The sequence below is a fragment of the Leguminivora glycinivorella genome, chromosome 3, assembly GCF_023078275.1.
Source record: "Leguminivora glycinivorella isolate SPB_JAAS2020 chromosome 3, LegGlyc_1.1, whole genome shotgun sequence".
Lineage (NCBI taxonomy): Eukaryota > Metazoa > Arthropoda > Insecta > Lepidoptera > Tortricidae > Leguminivora > Leguminivora glycinivorella.
The window spans coordinates 9,800,739-9,821,969 of NC_062973.1; the positions used below are offsets into that span (position 1 = coordinate 9,800,739).

Sequence of the window (21,231 nt, forward strand, 5' to 3'; positions counted from 1 at the left end):
TCCATTTTAATTTATGGAAGAATAATTTATGGAAGAGAATCCGTGTTAAAGTTCCTTATTTCTTTCTTGCCGGTCCCATAGTGGATACCCCCTCCAACTGAGGGGGGACTGAAATCTTCTCGAGGCTGAGGCGTAGGGTTAGAGCCGGCGTAGCTTTATTTGACGTTCATAAGCGCATTGTGGAAAATAAATATTTCATTTCATTATTGCATTTCATTGCATGTGCAATTTGTTTATCTGTTATTCAATGGTCTATAGACCTAGAGTTATATTTGAAACGTGATTTGTTTATTTAGAAAACGTATACCGGAGCGTTAGCTAGTAATGGGAGAAGGTCGTGTTTGTTCCAGGGTGCTGTTTGAACACCTGCTGTTATTTGCTTGCAAATATCGTTTTGTTGACATTTTCCGTAATACATGAAATGTAATAATAAGTATAAAGAACTATCCTCGAGAATACAACATACTAAACAGGTCGCGGAAATTAATTAGCTAATTTGCTGAGAGATAATACTATTATACACAGTCAAGTCCTTAGAGTTGTATGAGAAACATGAGATGATTTTAATGATTGAAAGTTTGTACGGAACCCTCGAATGTCAAGTCCGACTCGCACTTGGCCGGTTTTTATTAACAGAAAATGACCACGATGTTATATTTCTATCAGAACCAAATTCGTGGTGACGATTTCAAAAATACAAGTAATCGATGCAGAACGGATTAACTCGTGTAATTCCGTGACTAAATCACCAATTAATTTTACAAATAGTTTAATTTCAGGTATTTTTCCGATTCTCAAAACTCGTGCACAAAAATAGAGATTTAACTTGTCTGAAACATTCTATGCTAGTAAAAGACGTGTCATGAAACTTCAAATATTAATATTTAAACTTAATTGAATTGAATACCAGTAAAAATTAATATCCAATTTTCTATCAATTTAAAACACTTATTCACCACATTTTTCTCATTGCAAAATGTTTAAATTAATAAAAAAATATATTTGTTGCAGTTTCTGGCCCTCCTGTCGCGCAACGCCGTGGCCAACACAAGTCTACACTACCGCCAGATGACGCTGTTCGCGCCAACCAACGAAGCCTTCCAGCGGTACAATGGAGAGATGGATGACAATCTCGTGTTATACCACATCTGTAAGTATTTTAATTAAATATTTGAAAATATAAATACTTTTCAAGTGGGCATTTTCGCGAGAACAATCACCAAATATATTTTTTCTAAGGTAGGTAAATTTTATGTTTTTCCTACTCAGAATCACGAGCGCTTTCGATCCAGGACAAAAAACAACAGACAAAAAAATGGTCCCAAAATTTTCTATTATTTTGCAAACTTTCCACTTTGTAACCGCTGTACAAAGTGTTTTAAAAATGGTAACTGTTCACGCAAACTAGTAGACCTTAGCCGGTAAACTCATAACTCAAATATCGCGAATGTAATCACATGTCGCTCACTTCATTCGTTCAATGGATTCACCGCTCTCGGTCGAGAGCACACTACTCTCTCTTGCTTCCGTGACGCGTTGGTGGACAGACGTGCGTTGAACTGTCATGCCGGGCCGTGGCTAGCGCCATGACCACGTGAATAATTTTGTATATCGCTAAGTGTTCAAGTTAATGGATAGTAAAGTCCTTAAGACGATACGGTAGGGGTCAATTCTCCATACAAACGCTCTCGACTATTTCCTCCCTGGTTTTTGAAGATAGAGCAATGATTTTTTCAACACAGATTCTTATTATTTTTATCTGTGTCGGACCGTTTTGATTTTTTTTATATTCTGCTTTTTAAAGATTCTAGAGCCAATCAAAAATTTCCAAAAACGGCCTTTTTCATTGTGGCGCAAAAAAAGGTGTGATACTCAAGATTGGTAACAATTAACCAAAAAAGCTAAACGGTCCGACATAAATTATTTCATTGTTATTCAGATTCTTAAATTTCGTTCCGATTGATTAAGTTTTGAAGGAGGAAAGAGTCGAGAGCGGAACCTCGATTTTAAAGATTTTTTTGAAATATCTTTTGACTGAGTTGTTCTTAATGGACAATTTTTTTTCGATAAATCTAGTTAATAACACTTGTATATTTAACTAAAATTCCCAAGTTGAAAGGGGGGCTCCTTTCCAATTTAGCATTTTCGCTACCGTATCCTCTTAAACGAAATTCAGTGCGTTTCACTTAGTCCGTGCGGGGCTCGGACAACCCGGGACGGTGTCGGGGCGACACCACTCCATTTCTAGCAGAGGTGGGCTCGTGGCGAGCTCATCTCCCCAGGCGTCGAGGCGACGCTGTAATCGTCGCAGCCTGCGGGGACAGCGAGGCGTTGAGCTTCGCGGTTGCGGCTGGTGGCCCAGAGTTACGCACTGGGCTGTTCTGGGGCAGAGCGGCCTGGTGCGCTCCACTACAACATCAGCAGGTGGCCTTGGAGGCGACAGTAACAAAGTGGAAAAATTAAATTAAAGACGTTTTTTTATCTAGTAGGGTCAAAAGGGCTCGTGATTCTGAGTAGAAGAAACATTAAATTTACATATTTTGGAAAAAAAGGTTTCGAATCTTTTTTCGCGAAAATGCCCAATGTGGATGCTGAAGAAAGAGTGTGGGCGGGGTAGGCCGAGGCAAAGATGGCTGGACGAACTTGACGCCTTCCTGACAAACTGGTCGTGACGGAGAGCTAGGGGAGAGGCCAATGTCCAGCAGTGGGACACTCAAATAGACTCTCGCAATCTCCTAAAGATTTGCAATATTTATTATGTAAATATTTAAAACCTTGGTTACAGCTGAATATTGGTTGGAGCTGAATATTTGAGTTTGGTAGTAATGCAATTATGATACCATAGAATTGATCTGATGATGAACTCTACGATAATTGATAAATAAACAAAGCAACATCTACATAATATACACTCTGTTTTTATTGAATTCCGTTAACTCTAAGGGAAGATTAATTACGTCAAATATGTACAATTAATTTCTCTAAGAAACTAGCGTGTTAACTCTTGCGGTTATCGAGTTGTTAAAAAAATAAAGATAATTGATGAACACGTGTGTCACAGCCTTTACCAATTCCTAATGTTATTTGTTTTGACATGTGCCATCAATCACTTGACACTAACTTGAATGTTATTCTTAAGGGTCTCTCACACTAATAAATTGTGTGTGTGTGGATTGAGTGAGCATCTTCCGAAAATAAAAAAAAATATGCTGATCATTTAGTAAAAGTTCTAAAACAATTGTAAAACGAATCTCTGAATTTGTAAAAAGATAAATCAAAAGATACAGCCATTAACATGTGCTCACTCAGTTCTCACAAACTACCAACGAAAACAGTGAATATATTCATTTAACATATAATATTTATATACTAACATTTAGTAAAAAATAGGCCAACCTACCTCTATAAATATTAGATCACCTAGTGACGTATTAAATTTTTTACAAATAGTTTCTTATGCTCACTCAATCCACACACTTTTGAAAAGCCGAATTTTGATGAAAAACATAAGATTTAGACTGCTATTATAAGTGTATAGTTTAGTAAAAGTGAAATGGGAATTTGTAAAATACAAAACGAACCACTAACGTGTCAGGTTTTTTTATAATAAATTTTTGTAAGTGCTCACTCAGTCCACACGTTTTGAGAAAGTTAAAAATGTAAATATCTTACGATTTGTAGCACCTAAGACACTCGAAAGTACTTCAACATTTAGTAAAAATTTTTACTAAATATCCACCATCTAATATTTTATATTCGTTGTCTGGTTTTAAAGATATTCAGACATAACTTTTCTCATACAAATGTATCAAGTAGGGTGACCACACTATGTCGGCTCCTGATTTTCCCCACCTTCCCATTGTCATATTGAGATTGGGGAGTTTCGTTCGTTCAATTCTGATAATATTAAACTAATACCATATTAATTCTCCACACAGACCAACCCCTATAGACATCTATTACAAGACGACTCGCAGTGGCCAGCCTTCCTAGTATTTGCACTGATATAAGCGCGGGCGCTCGCCGTGCCCGATCAGTATCGACCAAGTAACAGACCCGAAAGCAGCGCGTGTTTTTCGCACAAAAAAATTGGAAAAGGGTATTTTGATGCCTTAAAGATGTCCACCTGTAGTGTGAAATGGTGTGGAAAGGTAACAAGAAGCTCAAATTTAAAAACAGACGGCATTACATTCCACAAATAAGTCATATTTATAATTTATTCAGAGCCGGCATAGGTCAACTTACATTGGCCACTTACGCGTCAGTAGAGGGACAGTCATACTTCTGTCCCTTTTCATCTGGCGCGACTGCCCGCCGTCCTTGAAACGGCCAATCACAGCGCGCTTAACACATTCCCCGCCCGCTCCTCGCACCCCAAACACTGGCGACTCGTATCGCGCACAAAATATACAAGATTTCTACTCTATAGGAGGTTCTCTGTGATTCTCCATCTGCAAACTGTTTTTAGGTTATGTTCTTGGCCTAGTGATGATGTGTATTGTGTAATTTTTATCGACGTCAGGATATAATAACCATATCGACATGCTAGCATTAAAAAGGACATGAAAAATAATTGGTAAGAAACAAAGAATATAATACTTCACTAGTAAGAAACCAGAACCTGGTAATCTAATCGCGCTAACAGATGAGCGTACCGGATTTGTAAGTGGGAGCGAGAAATAGTTATTCTTTTCTCGCTCCCACTTACAAATCCGGTAAACTATTATCAAAATTGAATAAAACTCCCCAATCTCAATATGACAATGGGAAGGTGGGGAAAATCAGGAGCCGACATAGTGTGGTCACCCTACTTGATACATTTGTATGAGAAAAGTTATGTCTGAATATCTTTAAAACCAGACAACGAATATAAAATATTAGATGGTGGATATTTAGTAAAAATTTTTACTAAATGTTGAAGTACTTTCGAGTGTCTTAGGTGCTACAAATCGTAAGATATTTACATTTTTAACTTTCTCAAAACGTGTGGACTGAGTGAGCACTTACAAAAATTTATTATAAAAAAACCTGACACGTTAGTGGTTCGTTTTGTATTTTACAAATTCCCATTTCACTTTTACTAAACTATACACATATAATAGCGGTCTAAATCTTATGTTTTTCATCAAAATTCGGCTTTTCAAAAGTGTGTGGATTGAGTGAGCATAAGAAACTATTTGTAAAAAATTTAATACGTCACTAGGTGATCTAATATTTATAGAGGTAGGTTGGCCTATTTTTTACTAAATGTTAGTATATAAATATTATATGTTAAATGAATATATTCACTGTTTTCGTTGGTAGTTTGTGAGAACTGAGTGAGCACATGTTAATGGCTGTATCTTTTGATTTATCTTTTTACAAATTCAGAGATTCGTTTTACAATTGTTTTAGAACTTTTACTAAATGATCAGCATATTTTTTTTTATTTTCGGAAGGTGCTCACTCAATCCACACACACACAATAAATTCATTTATTATGTATGAAAATAATGTTTTTTTTTTGCGAATTTAACTAAAATTGATATACAGGGTGGTTCCTGATAATGAACGACGTGTCGAATTTAACGGAAAACAAAAAAAACACGGTGTATTTATGTCTATGTTAGATTTTTTACATTCAGAAAGGCGAGTCATATTTACATTTTTTTTATCAATACAAAGTAATTGTGAACAGTAAGCAAAGCTCGGGCTTACAGGCTATCCATACTACGCAGAACTAGGTGTGCTCCAACTGAGCCACAGCTTAATGCTCCAGATGTGTGTTTAAGCTGCATTTCCGTAAACGCTTGTGTAAATTAGTCCGCCCTGATTATTTCGCCCGATTTGGCACAGGTCGCCAAATGGCATAATTACGGCCCTGTCCGTTGATAGCCAATATTGAAGTCCTCGCAGATTTATGCAGTGTAGCGGCAATTTGTGTCCATGCTGGGATATGCTTTGATTGTAGTTCATGTTGGATAGTTTATTAACTAAACGGCATCGAATAGTAAATAACCTAACAACAAATTAACATTTTGAAAAAACCCCGACCGCGACATCTAGTAGACCGATTTTCATGAAACATGGCTACGAACACTCAGCTACTACTCAGCTACTTACTCAGCTTTCAGACAAAAAAAAACTAAATCCAAATCGGTTCATCCGTTCGGGAGCTACGATGCAACAGACAGACAGACAAACAGACAGACAGAGAGACAGACACGTCAAACTTATAACACCCCGTTGTTTTTGCGTCCCCCGAGTTAAAAATAGAACAACACACAGGCATCGAATGGGCGAGCTCACTCCATCGTAGGCCACGTATTTTTGGCCTTTGGCTAGCCTGTGGCCAAGAGAAAGCCCATTTATAATAAAAAAAATAAAAAAAAAGTCAATCATATTTTGTATACGATTGTTATTTAGTCTTCATGAATAATACAGAAAACAGCGAAACAACGAAAATGAAATGTGGAGGGATTTTAAAATTTTCTCGATGAGCATTAGTTGCCAAAAGTATTTAATCAAGTCAAGTAATTTATTTGCTTTCATGTAGTACATTGGGTCTTATACAATAAAAGTTTCATACATGAGCCCCGTAAGGGCATGGCAATTCTTAAAAGTAACTTATACTAAAAGAAAGAATACTATAATATAGTTTTATATTAAGTATATTATAATGATGAAATATCGTACCAAAAATGATGCGCTCACTTTCTTGAATATAAAATGATAAATTTGAAATGGCGTTCTTAATGTTTCTTGACATACTGAATTTATTTAATGGAACATTTTTCAGGAAAGTAAAAAAATATTACGTTAATTATACCGCGCATGTGTTATTTATATATCGTTTCGTTTCATAACTATTAGGCCCACTTGCACCAACCACTTAACTCAGGGTTAGTGGGCTGTCATCTGTCAAATTCTATGGTGGGTTAACCCTTGGGTTAACCCTCCATTTTCATTGGTGCAAGTGGCCCTTACTGAAACAGAGTTGAGAGAAAGGGCATGCACAGATAACATGATGTGAATAAATACTTAATCAAAGAGAACTTTGCCCTTAAATGTGTGTATAGGATGTTCCTTGCCATACACGCCTCGAGCTCAGCACAAATTATTAAACAGTGTTATATCCCTTACAATTACATTAATATGTGATTTCGAGGAAATGTATTTTGTTTGCTAACACTACTGTAGATATAATTTATATAACATGTCTGTATTTATTTATTTATTTATTTATTTATTTAAACTTTATTGCACGACATAAAATTGTACAAATGGCGGACTATTTATGTTTACTTATTGTAAATTATTTCTTATTCTTATTATAGTACCATTTCCATGGTCAAAATTACCACTGTAGTTTCACTCAGGAAACAGCAATCATAATTTTTTCCCCTCACTAGCTCGGAAACACGTGTTTTGTCCTTTAATACCAGCGGGTAAAAACGCATTTTATCCACTAGTGGGTAAAGTAATTTGACTTTGAATAAAGTCAAATTAACTGCTTTAAAATTGATAAAAGTATGTGAATCTAGTAATAATGATGATTTACCAAATGTAGAACTACTGGAAGCAGTGATAAACGCATTTTTGCGTTGTAGTTTCCTCGCTATAGTGAGGGGAAAAGTTTTGTGTTACACTCGGGTGCAAATGTATTTTACTTCTCGTGTGTTAAAAAACTCGCAAGTTCAGGATTCTATTCTCGAACCACTCGCTTCGCTCGTGGTTCAACTATAGAATCCTTTCACTTGCTCGTTTTTCAATTCCACACTCGGCGTTAAAATACAACTTTGCCCCCTTGTATAACAAATAACTATTAATATACGAAATGATTGTATAGCCCCGGAAAAAACTTCAGCAGGCCAGCATTAAATTACCAGGACAAGACCCAACGACCGAAACGCCGTTCCATATTCAGCTACAGCTGAATGCTGCCCTCGATATTGGAACTATACTACTACTCTATTTCTTCCATATTACGTTAAATTCTTATAACGGCCTCTTTAGTCTGGTAAAAAGGAACAGCTCCCCTCAATCGAGAACCATGAGTTTGATTCTCACTTTACAATTGGATATGGTTTTGAACGATTTCGATAATGTCTTGGTGAAAAGCGTGGAACCCACGCACGTCTTTCATAATAGGCCAGTTGCCTACTAGTCAAATCAGCTTTTTTTAAGAACTGTCAAAACGATTTGCTTATGTGGAATTTATATGAAATCGCAAGGAGTGACGTCACGGTCAATTCATTTACTTTATATCTTTCTCTTTGACTAATTAAATATAAATTATGTTTAAAAATAACTACTATCCATCTTTTTCTTTTAATTATTTGGTGCTTTATTTCGTTTACTGCATAAAATATTTCATTTTATAAGTATAGGAAACTAGCCTATTATGATTTCACATGCACCTCGACTGAACAATTTTGATAATATTCATAGTCATATCAGTTTTCATATTGATAAAATCGAATCCTGATAAATTGTTACATCTGAATTGGACTCTGTGTCAGAATTCAATTTCCATCCACTTCCGTACATACAATTTGTCGAACGAATCTACAAACATTTCACCAGCTTCCACTCGCCTTTCTCAAATGATTTACGAAAGAGATCAGCTGACATCGACGTATGCTAAATTTATTTCTATTTCCGCTCGAAGTCAATTATTTAGTATATGTTATACGAATGTAGTTTTTTTCTAAAACACAACCAACATCGCTGAAGAGGTTGACAATACTTTGATTTACTATCTGCTGAATTTGCGATTCTAAGTGATTTCCATTGAAATTGGACTTAAAAGTCGTTATTAAATTCGCTATCCATCGAAACAGGGGTCACTATTGGTTCCCAGTCTTAAGTTATGTCATAATGTATCGTTTGTCCACATTTCCGTTAGCCATAATTTGGTTTTTCTCAGAAACTTAAACTTAACGTGCCATAAAACAAACCCACCTTACCTCTCATATCTATAGATGACCTTAATGAAAACCCTGAAAAAGTTAACCGTTACAGAATTATGACGAATGACTTTTAATCATTATGTCAAACAAAGGAATCCGTTCGAAACAGAGCTACAAAAAAGTCTAATAAACTACCTAGAAATAGACTAAAGGATTGTCTTTATTTGCAGCAAACCTCGCGACGACGTTAAACAACATCGACTACGCAATATCGTCAGAGCTGGACGGTAATCCGCCTCTGTGGGTGACGCGGCGGCGCGACGCTACACACGATGACTTGTACGTGAACAACGCCAAAGTGCTCGTGGCACGATCCTACCAGACCACTAACTCGAATAACAAACGACAGGTCAGTACCATATTATTTCACTTACACTGATAGTTTCGTCAAACAATATCACCTACGCAATATCGTCAGGCCTGGATGGCCACCTACCCCTGTGACTTTTACGTTGCCATGAGAAACTTGTACGTTAACAATGTCAAGGTGCTCGTGGCGCGATCCTACCAGACCACTAACTCGAATAACAAACGACAGGTCAGTACCACATTATTTCACTTACACTGATAATTTCGTCAAACAATATCGCCTACGCAGTATCGTCAGGCCTGGACGGCATCCTACCCCTGTGACTTGTACGTTGCCATGATTAACTTGTACGTCAACAACGCCAAAGTGCTCATGGCGCGATCCTACTAGACCACTAACTCGAATAACAAACGACAGGTCAGTACCACATTAATTTCACTTACACTGATAATTTCGTCAAACAATATCGCCTACGCAGTATCGTCAGGCCTGGATGGCAACCTGCCCCTATGACTTGTACGTTGCCATGAGAAACTTGTACGTTAACAATGTCAAGGTGCTCGTGGCACGATCCAACCAGACCACTAACTCGAATAACAAACGACAGGTCAGTACCACATTATTTTACTTACACTGATAGTTTCGTCAAAAAATATCACCTACGCAGTATCGTCAGGCCTGGACGGCATCAACCTGCCTCTGTGACTTGTACGTTGCCATGATGAACTTGTACGTCAACAACGCCAAAATGCTCATGGCGCGATCCTACCAGACCACTAACTCGAATAACAAACGACAGGTCAGTACTACATTTTTGTACTTACATAATTTTGTCAAACAATATCACCTACGCAATATCGTCAGGTCTGGATGGCAACCTGCCTCTGTGACTTAATTGTACGTTGCCATGATGAACTTGTACGTCAACAACGCCAAAGTGCTCGTGGCGCGATCCTACCAGACAGCTAAGGGAAACTTGCACCACCCGCTTAACTCAAGGTTAGTGGACTCTCAACTGTCAAATTACATATAAAATGGAAAACATATAAAGTGGAAAAATAGTGGGTTAACAAAAACCTCGGGTTAACCCTTCATTTTCGGTAGTGCAAGTGACCCTAACTCGAATAACAAACGACAGGTCAGTACCACACTCTTTTACTTTCACTGATACAAACTTCCTTGGCCGGCAAGATAATCCAAAATGATTCTTGGCTTCACAGCCAACAGTACACTATTTTGCTTGAGCTAACGAGGATCTCACTCTATCAACCCAATGATATTTACACGACCAAGATGGCGCCCAATGGTCGACCCAAGTAAGCAATTTTTACGAGTGTCTTATCTTAATATATCCTTTGAGAGTATTAGGAGACGATGTAATTCCGTCTTCATGTAGATTTTCACAGCCCAGTACCAAAGGAAACAGTCGAGTACCTATACCTACCCAAGTACCCAAACTTGATTTTAACGCAGGATTTTTCGCCTATACTAAAGCTGTCTTAGCGCATAAATTTTGCAAGACACTAAACTTTAGCTACCTTCGTTTTCCTATTAAAGCTATTGAAGAATTCTTGGGACTACTCAATCAAAATTAAAAACAACGTCTACCCCAAATAATAATAAAATACTAATACTTCGAGTATTAGATCAAACCCTTTTATTCATTATTTGTTGTAATATATTAAAAGCTACAGTGCCTTTCAATTAAATATTGTATGTAGTAACATAATAAAATAACTTTCTAAAATGACGAGAGCATTAGTCTAAGCAAATCTAACTCACGTTTACTGTACATTTTTACCTAATTCATATTGGAATCAAAGCAATAATTACTATTAAAATGTTGTATCCTATTTTATACATAAACACGGGTTTAGTTCACAGCTCATCGAGCTCGAATAATTTGACATCCCATTAGCTGAAATTGGCTCGGAGGGGTCTATTCTGGGTACTCGGCGGTTCCACTTTGAAATTGCTTACATTGAAACCTACCCATTAGAGTCATACCAAGATATGACTTTGCTCACAAATTAGCGATAAAATTAGTTACTACTTAGTTACTTGAGATTATACTAGAAATTTGTTACTACCTAGTTACTTAAGAATTGCGGACTTCTTAAAGTAATCTTTTTTTTAGTAATAAACATGAAGTCCTCATAATCATCATCATCTCCTAGCCGTTTTCGGCCACAGCGACTGCGTTTACCGCATCCAATAAAATCGAAACCCTATTTCTTTGGTACCTATTAGCCAACGTCACAATCGCTTACGTTAATATCGCTATCGTAGCTCTGTCTATCACGCCAATAAGGAAGAGCGATAAAGAAAGCTATACGATGACGATCGTAGCTAAACGATGACGATGTTGGCGTGAGCGATTCTGACGTTGGCTAGGTATAAATACCATGAACTATTAATTTTCCTTTTCGTTAAATAAACAGATTACGCCTACAATTTGTTTTTGCTGTACCTATAACTTAAGCCTGTTATAAACGAGAATTCACGCTTATTAAATACACGTGTATTGTAAACTCTGATAGATTATTATTATTATATGTACTTACTTGTTCCTAATTGTAATAAGTATTTTTGTTTTAATAAATGAGTGCGTTGTAGTATATTGTGTTACACAGGAGAAGATCGGAAAATATTTATTTTATTTATTTATTATACTCAAGAATTACAAAATATTTACACAATGCTCCATAAAACTACAATTAGTTTGACTGTGGAGTCGTTTCAGTCTCTTTTTATACAGTTTTCTTATTAATATAGTTAAATATACAAATTAATATATAACTTCTAAATTTGTTATATTAATACTTAGTTGGAAGTAGGTAGGAGAATCGCTTATAGAGTATCCAAAAGATATTTTTTAAGAGCGTTTTAACAGTACTTTTTTCGGATTCCAGTACTATATCCCCGGGCAAAGAGTGCAAGCGATAGGGTATACGTTTTTGAAGTGTTCTGTCGCCATAGTAATTTGACACTCTGGGTACTACATATTTGCCCGCGGATATCGTCCTGGTGTTGTGACTATGTTTGACTAGTTCAAGATGGTCCTGTCTGCCATGGTTATGTTTAAACCATTTCAATAATTTCAAATTAAAAATACCTGCCTTACCTATCATTAAATAGATACCTAATAGGTTATAGAGATAAGGCTTCTCCGAACGTTTCTACGCTTTGACCACGGTGGCAGCGTTTTTACCCGAATGCCGTAAGAGTAGCGCGAGTTTTCTTCGTTTCTAGTAGAAATCTGCCACTTCTGCTTATAACAAATTTTCACCGTCGTCAAAGCGCTTAAAACACGGAGAAATGCCCACAGAAATAAGTATTCATGTGACAAGTTCAATAAAAAGCGGTATATAACAATGACATGATGAGCCTGTGTGGTGACGGGTTAAGAATTTCACCACCCCCTTTCTTCCCGTGGGTGTCGTAGAAGGCGACTATGGGATGTGGGTTAAATTGTGGCGTAGGCGAGAGGCTGGCAACCTGTCACTGCAATGTCACAGTTTCGTTTTCTTTCAACCCCTTATTTGCCAAGAGTGGCACTGAAGCTTTAGTAGTTTCATGTGTTCTGCCTACCCCTTTATGGGATACAGGCGTGATTGTATGTATGTATGTATGTATGTATGTATAACAATGACAGCTTGTTACAGGTCCTCCACGTGATAGACCAAGTCCTGCAGCCTCTACAGCCTCACGGGCCAGGGTCCCTGAGCTCACCAGTCTACAGCCCTAATGCCTACCAGTTCCTCGAACATTCCGACCTCTTCAACATTGGCCAGCACAGACTCAGGTACTTTATTCTGGTAAATCTTTATCAGAGTTGATGGTATTACACAGGCTGTATTTTTAATATTACCTCAAACTTTAGCCAGACCAAGGTTTTAGTGCTAAGAACCCATACAACAAGTAATTATAAGTTTAGTCCTAACTGCCACAGCGTAACTAATTAAAAAAAACCGGCCAAGAGCGTGTCGGGCCACGCTCAGTGTAGGGTTCCGTAGTTTTCCGTGTTTTTCTCAAAAACTACTGAACCTATCAAGTTCAAAACAATTTTCCTAGAAAGTCTTTATAAAGTTCTACTTTTGTGATTTTTTTCATATTTTTTAAACATATGGTTCAAAAGTTAGAGGGGCGCACTTTTTTTCCTTTAGGAGCGATTATTTCCGAAAATATTAATATTATCAAAAAACGATCTTAGTAAACCCTTATTCATTTTTAAATACCTATCCAACAATATATCACACGTTGGGGTTGGAATGAAAAAAAATATCAGCCCCACTTTACATGTAGGGGGGTACCCTAATAAAACATTTTTTTCCATTTTTTATTTTTGCACTTTGTTGGCGTGATTGATATACATATTGGTACCAAATTTCAGCTTTCTAGTGCTAACGGTTTCTGAGATTATCCGCGGACGGACGGACGGACGGACGGACGGACGGACGGACGGACGGACGGACGGACGGACGGACGGACAGACAGACATGGCGAAACTATAAGGGTTCCTAGTTGACTACGGAACCCTAAAAAAAAGAGCAGCAATGTATTGCGTGCCCCTAAGTGTTTGACATCTCGAAGCCGCGGAACTAATTGACAGTTGGTACGTCAAGCCAGCTAACAAAAACAGCAATTCATTGCGTACTGAATTATTTTTCATGAAAAAATAAAATAAGTATGTTTTAATTAAAACATTTGAAAATATGTTCCGTAGGGCTTATTATACTAATAAACCTTTAAATATTAGGTAATATCAAAAATTAACTTCATGCATTATGTTAGCTCCCGACCTTCAAGCATAACTCCTCGGGGGTTATACCTACATGAAACGCGACTTCAAAATTGGAATCAGTTACCGTAACGCAAGTCATGCCGAATGGTCAGAGGTATTTTGTTATCGTTATGACATGAGATTCTCCAAAAGGCTAGTGCCTAATGGGTTTTCAAGAGTTTGGAAATGTGTAAGCATAAGCACCATTACCAAGAACAAAGATGCCTTTTAAGAGTTTCAAGAAGCATGAAAACTTGCTTTTTGGAGAACCACATATCATGGTTGATATGTGGTTGGTATAAAATGTAACAGCAACGACATGACAATATTGACAGAGTTCGTTCGTGTGATTACATTGTCCTGTAACACAATGTTACATAAGTATTCATGGTGGACTATTTTATTTAAGGTGCAATAAAAGCATTTCAAAGAAAATGTGCCCTCGTATGTGGTAAAAAGAAACATGCCCTCATACTTTTAAATTGAAAACAGTTGAACCTTTATCCGACACGCGAAATGTTTCGAAGTTTAGATGGACTCGGTTCTAGTGAAAAGTTTATCCACTGAGAGTGTGCATTCAGTGACCTACTCCAAAATATGTAGTATTTGTACCTACACATTTTCATACTGTGATATTGTAATATTTAATAATTATATTGTTTTAGATTTTTCGTATGGAGTTATAAGCAATAAATCACTATTTTCTTTTCAATTAATTGAGGGCAGGCTACTTAAAATATTCTGGCAAAGTACATGACTGTGTAAAGTTTGTAATTGTGTAAGGAATCGAATATACTTAGTTTAAAGAAAATAAATCTATAGTAATATGTAAATATATTGGGAACAGATCTCTTACACAGATAGAAGGTTGTTCAACTATTCGTTAGTCTGAAGGGGCTCTCAGATTACTCGGAACTTCCGAAGTTATCAGCTTGTCAGGATATTCGTTACTCAATTTCCAAATAACTGACAGGCTATCTTCCAGAGAACTGGTATATACACCATGGAAATTTTAATGATCAAAAATTGTATATAGCAAGATAATAATATTACGAACTCGAGTCATAAAAGTCAACAGCAACGCGTGGTGCTTCTTTAGATTCTCGTCAGTAGTTTTAGTACTCCCCTGTGTTTAAAGAACTCTACCTATTCTAATGAACACAAGTTAAATTATAATCTCCTGTCTTGTGTTGTTTTTCTTTCATATGTGTTTAAAGAACTCTACCTAGTTGTTAAAAGTAAAACCGTACAACCAAACCGTAGTTCATCGAAACTTTAAAATTGCAGGCAAACTGTATCATATTCGCGTTACGAACAAAATTGCTGTTTAACAAGTTGGGAGTAGGTAGTTAAAATTAATGCAAACTAGACGTAGTAGCTTCGTCTTCCGTGCGTTCATTGTCCTCCGCCACGTCAAAGGCCTGGCGCTGGTATTTATCCTTTGCCTAGTAAAAGCCGACGTTATTCTTACGATTATATTATATGCATGCACCTATGTGTGCTATATTTATAAGAACATTCAACATTTTTATAAATTAGTACTTAGTCGTCACCTGAAGGCCTAGCATATATTATGATTCACGCGAGATACTACCTATCCTTAATATTATTAATACAATTAGAAGACGTGGGATATATGTCGCGCCAATCTATCATACGCCTGCTGACCGCCCTTTTAGGAGTAACGTATTAAACACAAAAAATAAACGTCAAATATAGGACTAAAATTAGGCATTACAATTATTACGTTTTTTTGGGTTAGTAAGTTTTTTACGCAATTTAATCCCATTTTGTCCCGCGTTCCGTTGAGTAAGGCTGTTTTCACATTATCCGATCCGATATCGGATGTCGGAAGGATTTCAATGGAAAATATCCAAGATGGCGCCTGTAATGTATGGGATATCGGTCCGACATCCGATATCGGATCGGATAATGTGAAAACGCACTAAGAGTAACTCAATACTTTGAACCAACACAATGAATACAAGCATGTCCCTATTGCTCCAACAACTTTCGCAACGTACAAGCTGGAAATTTAAAATACCCATTGTATTGCTATTTCACATCATCTGTACCTGTTCAATAAGTTCATGCAGCGAGAACGAACGCACCGCAAACTAGGATGGAACTAGGATACAACAGCGATTACCCATGCGCCTAACTAGAGTTTCGCGTGTTTCAATTACTGCGAAACACGACCGGTTAACTGCGTATACAACTCTCATTCTACTTTTTGCTTTCCAGTGAATAATGCCTCGGAAAACGTAGTCTCGTTCTATTATGGAAAGCATTTTAGTGTTATCGCTCTTCAGGCGTGCACTTCTTTTCATGCGGACGTTTTTGTTCGGATGATATTAATGTGACTGATGTGTCTCGACGGTTTTGGTAGCAAAAATACGACAACAAAGTTCTCTATCTGTCGAGTGTGTCGAAAATAGTCTCATGAAAATTTATCAAATATCACCATAAATTGAAAAACCTGCGAAAGATTTAAAGGTTTCGTAGAATTTATACATGTACTCTGTACTCGTAGATGAAAATGGTTTTTTATCAAAAACGAATTGGGATGGTTAGGTAGTAAGTTATATTTTATTGAAACGGTGCAGCGAAAGCTCTGTAATCGGAGTTATTTATTCAGTGGCACGTTCGTTCGGAGATAACCACATATATCCTAGCCGCGCGGGAACGTCCGAAATATCTGCCACGATTCAAATAAAAATCTATTCAACTCGATCCCGTTCGTTACCGAATATTTCATTAACCTCGACGCGATACACAATTTACTAAGTTTGATATCGGCACCTACAAATTGCTTTAGAAGTACAACTTTTAAATGAACTTTTAATTTATTTACTCTGTAAATAGACCGCAAATGAGGGCGTCGGCTAAATGGCTGCTCAGAACAAATTTCGTTTCATAAAGTTCTGAAGCATTCGTGTTGTGTCAAAGCAAAGTAATGGCGTTTCGCCCTGTAAATTATAAACAAGTACAAAATTAAAAATGAAAGTGTGCCTGCCAGGAGCGCTCCGCTCGACCCTGGTTCGCTCGCTAATATTTTATGGGGTAGGGGAACGCAAATCCGTGACGCTAACTGCTGAAACTTTGACCTTCGAACAACATGACATATTGGCGCATAAATATTCATTGCCTTTATCAAATTACTGTCGTGAAAGCAAGTCATAAAATGATAACTTAGCCTTATGTAGCAGCGCGGCAACAACTTAACTCTATTAAGGCTTCTTAAGGGATTTCGCGCGAGGGCTGAAACAGCTTAATTATTACTAACTCATACATCGCAAATAAGTACTTAACCTGATAAAGTAGGCCAACATGGATAAATTATTACGCAGCAAGTTTTGTAACGAGAATACTTCAATAGTTAGGTGTTATTAAAAACCCTTTTATAGCTTATAAAATGGTACATATTTTTCTTTTATACAGGTCATTTCGGCAAAAAGTAAATCAACTTCACAAGAAAGAAGTTTTTAATGCCGACGGCAAGCATACCTTCTTCATTCCTGTGGACGAAGGCTTCAAGGTTTGTAAATTAAAAATTCATTGTTACGTCTATCTAAAGTTTCTATATAAATATTTTGTTCTGTTTTAGCATAATCACAGAAATTAACATTCTTGAAAGGTAGGGACAACTTTGAACGAATTGACAAATTTGCGGTATGATGCTTGTTTTTGTTGCTTGGCTTAAATTTGTGATGGAAGAAAATTTTAACTAGTTATTCTTGTTATACAACTGTAGTAAAAATATGAAGGCTATGCCTGCCTTACTAAATAAAAGTTCCGCGAACAGTTTTGTGCGCAGTAAAAGCTGCGTAGCAGTTATATTTTATTAATGGCATAGACAGAATATATGCAAATAAAATAAACCTTTTAAACGTTTGATCTCAAATTGATACGATTCTATGGAGACTCCACCGTGACGTTTTATAAAACGTTACATAATAGCGTTCAGTCTCGAAAATAGTAGGTATCTAATTTTTGGTTCAAGTACCGTCTTACTGTTTGGGAGCGCCGTTCACTTTTTACATTCTATAAATGTCATTTTCCATGACGCTATCGAGTAACGTATTTTAAAACGAGAACGACATACTAAGTGAGGCACTGATGGTTTTTGCTGCACAGCGTTTCACAAAAGGTTTTTGCTACGACACCACGTAGCGTTTCAATTCAACCAAGCTTAGAAACAAATCCATCATTTCCATTTGCGTTTCACCGAAGCTAATATAAGTTTTGAACCGCGGTATAACATTTGTTCCAAGCGGTTTCAATATTGTGTTAAACAGAATTCATATTGAATTCGAATTTATTATTAAACACGGAAACTATCTAATACCTAAAGCAAAATGTGTACCTAGTACCTACGAAATCTGATCCCATAAATTTGTTAGTAAACTTAAAAAAAAAAAAACTATCCCTACTCTATATTAGTTACAATACGGCGCAGCATGTCTTTCTCTTCCATACATCTCTGTCACTCGTCATCTCATCATTAACTTGTTTTAGTTCTACTATTTGCTTATTCGTTTAATATGTCGCCATTTCATCCACCCCGTGCTAATACGGTTTTTCACGTCGCGGTCGATATCGCCATCACACCCGTACGAGCGAACCAAGGTACTTAAAGTCGGAGCAGACTGGCAATAAAATACCATCGAGTTCTATGGCAGCAAAACCAGAGAGACCGCCGAAATCACAAAACATATGTTCTGTTTTTGATCTACTGATCTTCAGGCCAACATTCTCTAGTTTTTGCCGCCACTTCTCGAGTCTGCTCTGTACCTCGAGCCCGTCTTCACCAACAAGCACAATGTCATCAGCGAAAAGCATACACCAGGGTACCTCCTCCTGTATGTCCGACGACAAAGCGTCCATAATAAGCAGGAAGAGGTAAGGACTAATTAATTTAATGTTCGTATAATATTGGTAAATCAATTTTCCATTTTTCATACTTCTCACAGCCATTCTTACCTCATCCATACATATCTCTCTCACTGTACCCATATTTATCGGTTTGTGATCCAGTACATGTCTACTCCACTCATTTTCCTCATTCATTAACCTTTCAAAGTAGCATAATGTAATTGAAATTCATTGAGTCTCAACATGCATATTTAACAGTATTAACACATTCAGTTCCAGTGATTGTCAGGTTCTCTGTTCGTAGGTAGTTTTGGCTACATACGCATTTTCTTATACTATCGGCTACGCTCGTAGCTAGTAGCGCGGAATGGTAATGAATATTTTCAAAGGAAATTCAGTGATATCAGATTTTTGAAATAAGCCGCTGCAGTTCTTATAATCAATTAATAGTTTTCTTGTATTATTTTAGCCGACGACCCGCTCAGACCTGATTGACGCAAAGGTGGTGGACGGACACGTGATCCCGCACCACGTGCTATTCACTAAAGCGACGCCAGACACGCGCGAGTTCGAGACCTTGGCCTTCGGGGACAATGTCAAGGTCATCATCTCTTTTAGCACCGCCATGAATGGGAATGAGGAAATCAGTAAGTACATGAGTAGGACATTATCACGCATCACGTCGTGGTTTTCACAAAAGCGACGCTGCTACAAATAGTAATCGAAAGGTGGTGGACGGACTCGTGATCCCGCACCACGTGTTATTTACTAAAGCGACGCCGGACACGCGCGAGTTCGAGACCTTGGCCTTCGGTGACAATGTCAACGTCATCATATCCTCCAGCACCGCCATGAATGGGAATGAGGAAATCAGTAAGTACACGAGAAGCGATTAATCCCGCACCACGTGGTCTTCACAAAAGCCGCATCGGCTACGAGTAGTAATCTACGCGAAGGTGGTGGACTGACACGTGATCCCACACAACGTGCTCTTCACTAAAGCGACGCCTGACAAACGCGAATTCTCGAACTTTGAAACCTTTTAACCTTAAGAAATGTGTGCAATAAATTTGATACGATATTCCTATCAGCTACATACAGGCTACAAAATCATAATCGTCTTATTTTTAATAGGTACTCGTATTTACTTTAAAAACTCTAAAACTTATCTGTTCGTTGTCGCTTATGAATACTTCAGTCCATTGTAAATTCAGATTTTAAAACCAAAATGTCCATGAGAAGCAAAACAAATACGTTTCAATAGATAACGGAAATGGATTTTTCCCGAATTTGAGATGTGTGTGCGGGCGCCGTTATTTTTCCACACGGCTATCCGTTCAGGAACGTCATGTCAGGCAATATATCTTTGACCGAGGTAGCCGGCTTAACTTATGATTGAAACTGACAGGTATTACTTTTATACAGCTTACGTGAAATCCAACACGGTGGCGGGAGACGCGAAGCACAGCCGAGGGGTCGTTCTGGCGGATATCGTGCGTGCCAATATTCCCGTCAAGAACGGAGTCGTCCACCTCATCCAGCGCCCTCTCATGGTCGTCGACACCAGCGTCATCGACTTCCTCAAGGTACAATTTAAAATCAATAATATACACACTTTACTACCACATCAACTATTCAAACTGCCGATTAGAATTCGTCGGTTCCAAATATAGGCACAGAGCACGCACAAAATTAATCAGACCACCAATTATACTGGGAATGTTTAACTTCAAGGACTTTCAAAATGTTTGAAGTTAGGGGATACGTCTTGATTTGAACGTTCCGCTATTCTGTTTGATCTGGGTCATGTAATGGAGGCTATTTAATATTAAAGCCTACCACTATTAAGTATTTACATTGCTAATTGTTATTGCAATATCTTTGTTTAATGCAACTGATCATTCTGTTTTATGCAGCAATTCTGTTTTTAAATTCGGAATTGAAATAGTATAGGTTTTTATCATATCTATATCATCAAAGTTAGATATAATGTCAGACGTTGCCGTTAACCTACCGTAACCTACTGGTTAATTTTATTTTCCCCTCACTAGCTCGGAAACACGTGTTTTGTCCTTTAATACCAGCGGGTAAAAACACATTTTATCCACTAGTGGGTAAAGTAATCTGACCTTCAATAAAGTCAAATTAACTGCTTTAAAATTGATAAAAGTAGGTGAATCTAGTAATAAAGATGATTTACCACCTGTGGAACTACTGGAAGCAGTGATAAATGCATTTTTTGCGTTGTAGTTTCCTCGCTATAGCGAGGGGAAAAGTTTTGTGTTACACTCGGGTGCAAATGTATTTGCTCG

The 21,231-nt window shown here is 37.4% G+C and overlaps 1 protein-coding gene across 6 annotated transcripts in view; it reads left to right on the plus strand.

Moving 5' to 3' along the window:
• The window catches only part of LOC125224747 (fasciclin-1), a 112,512-nt gene that overhangs the window by 80,346 nt on the left and 10,935 nt on the right, over window positions 1–21,231 (plus strand). For all 6 annotated transcript variants that reach the window (XM_048128190.1, XM_048128193.1, XM_048128191.1 and 3 more), the window contains exons 2-7: window positions 1,012–1,150; window positions 9,122–9,300; window positions 12,927–13,066; window positions 17,486–17,582; window positions 19,389–19,566; window positions 20,345–20,505. In XM_048128190.1, coding sequence (XP_047984147.1) covers window positions 1,012–1,150; window positions 9,122–9,300; window positions 12,927–13,066; window positions 17,486–17,582; window positions 19,389–19,566; window positions 20,345–20,505 — 894 coding nt within the window. The remainder of the gene's footprint in view (window positions 1–1,011; window positions 1,151–9,121; window positions 9,301–12,926; window positions 13,067–17,485; window positions 17,583–19,388; window positions 19,567–20,344; window positions 20,506–21,231) is intronic.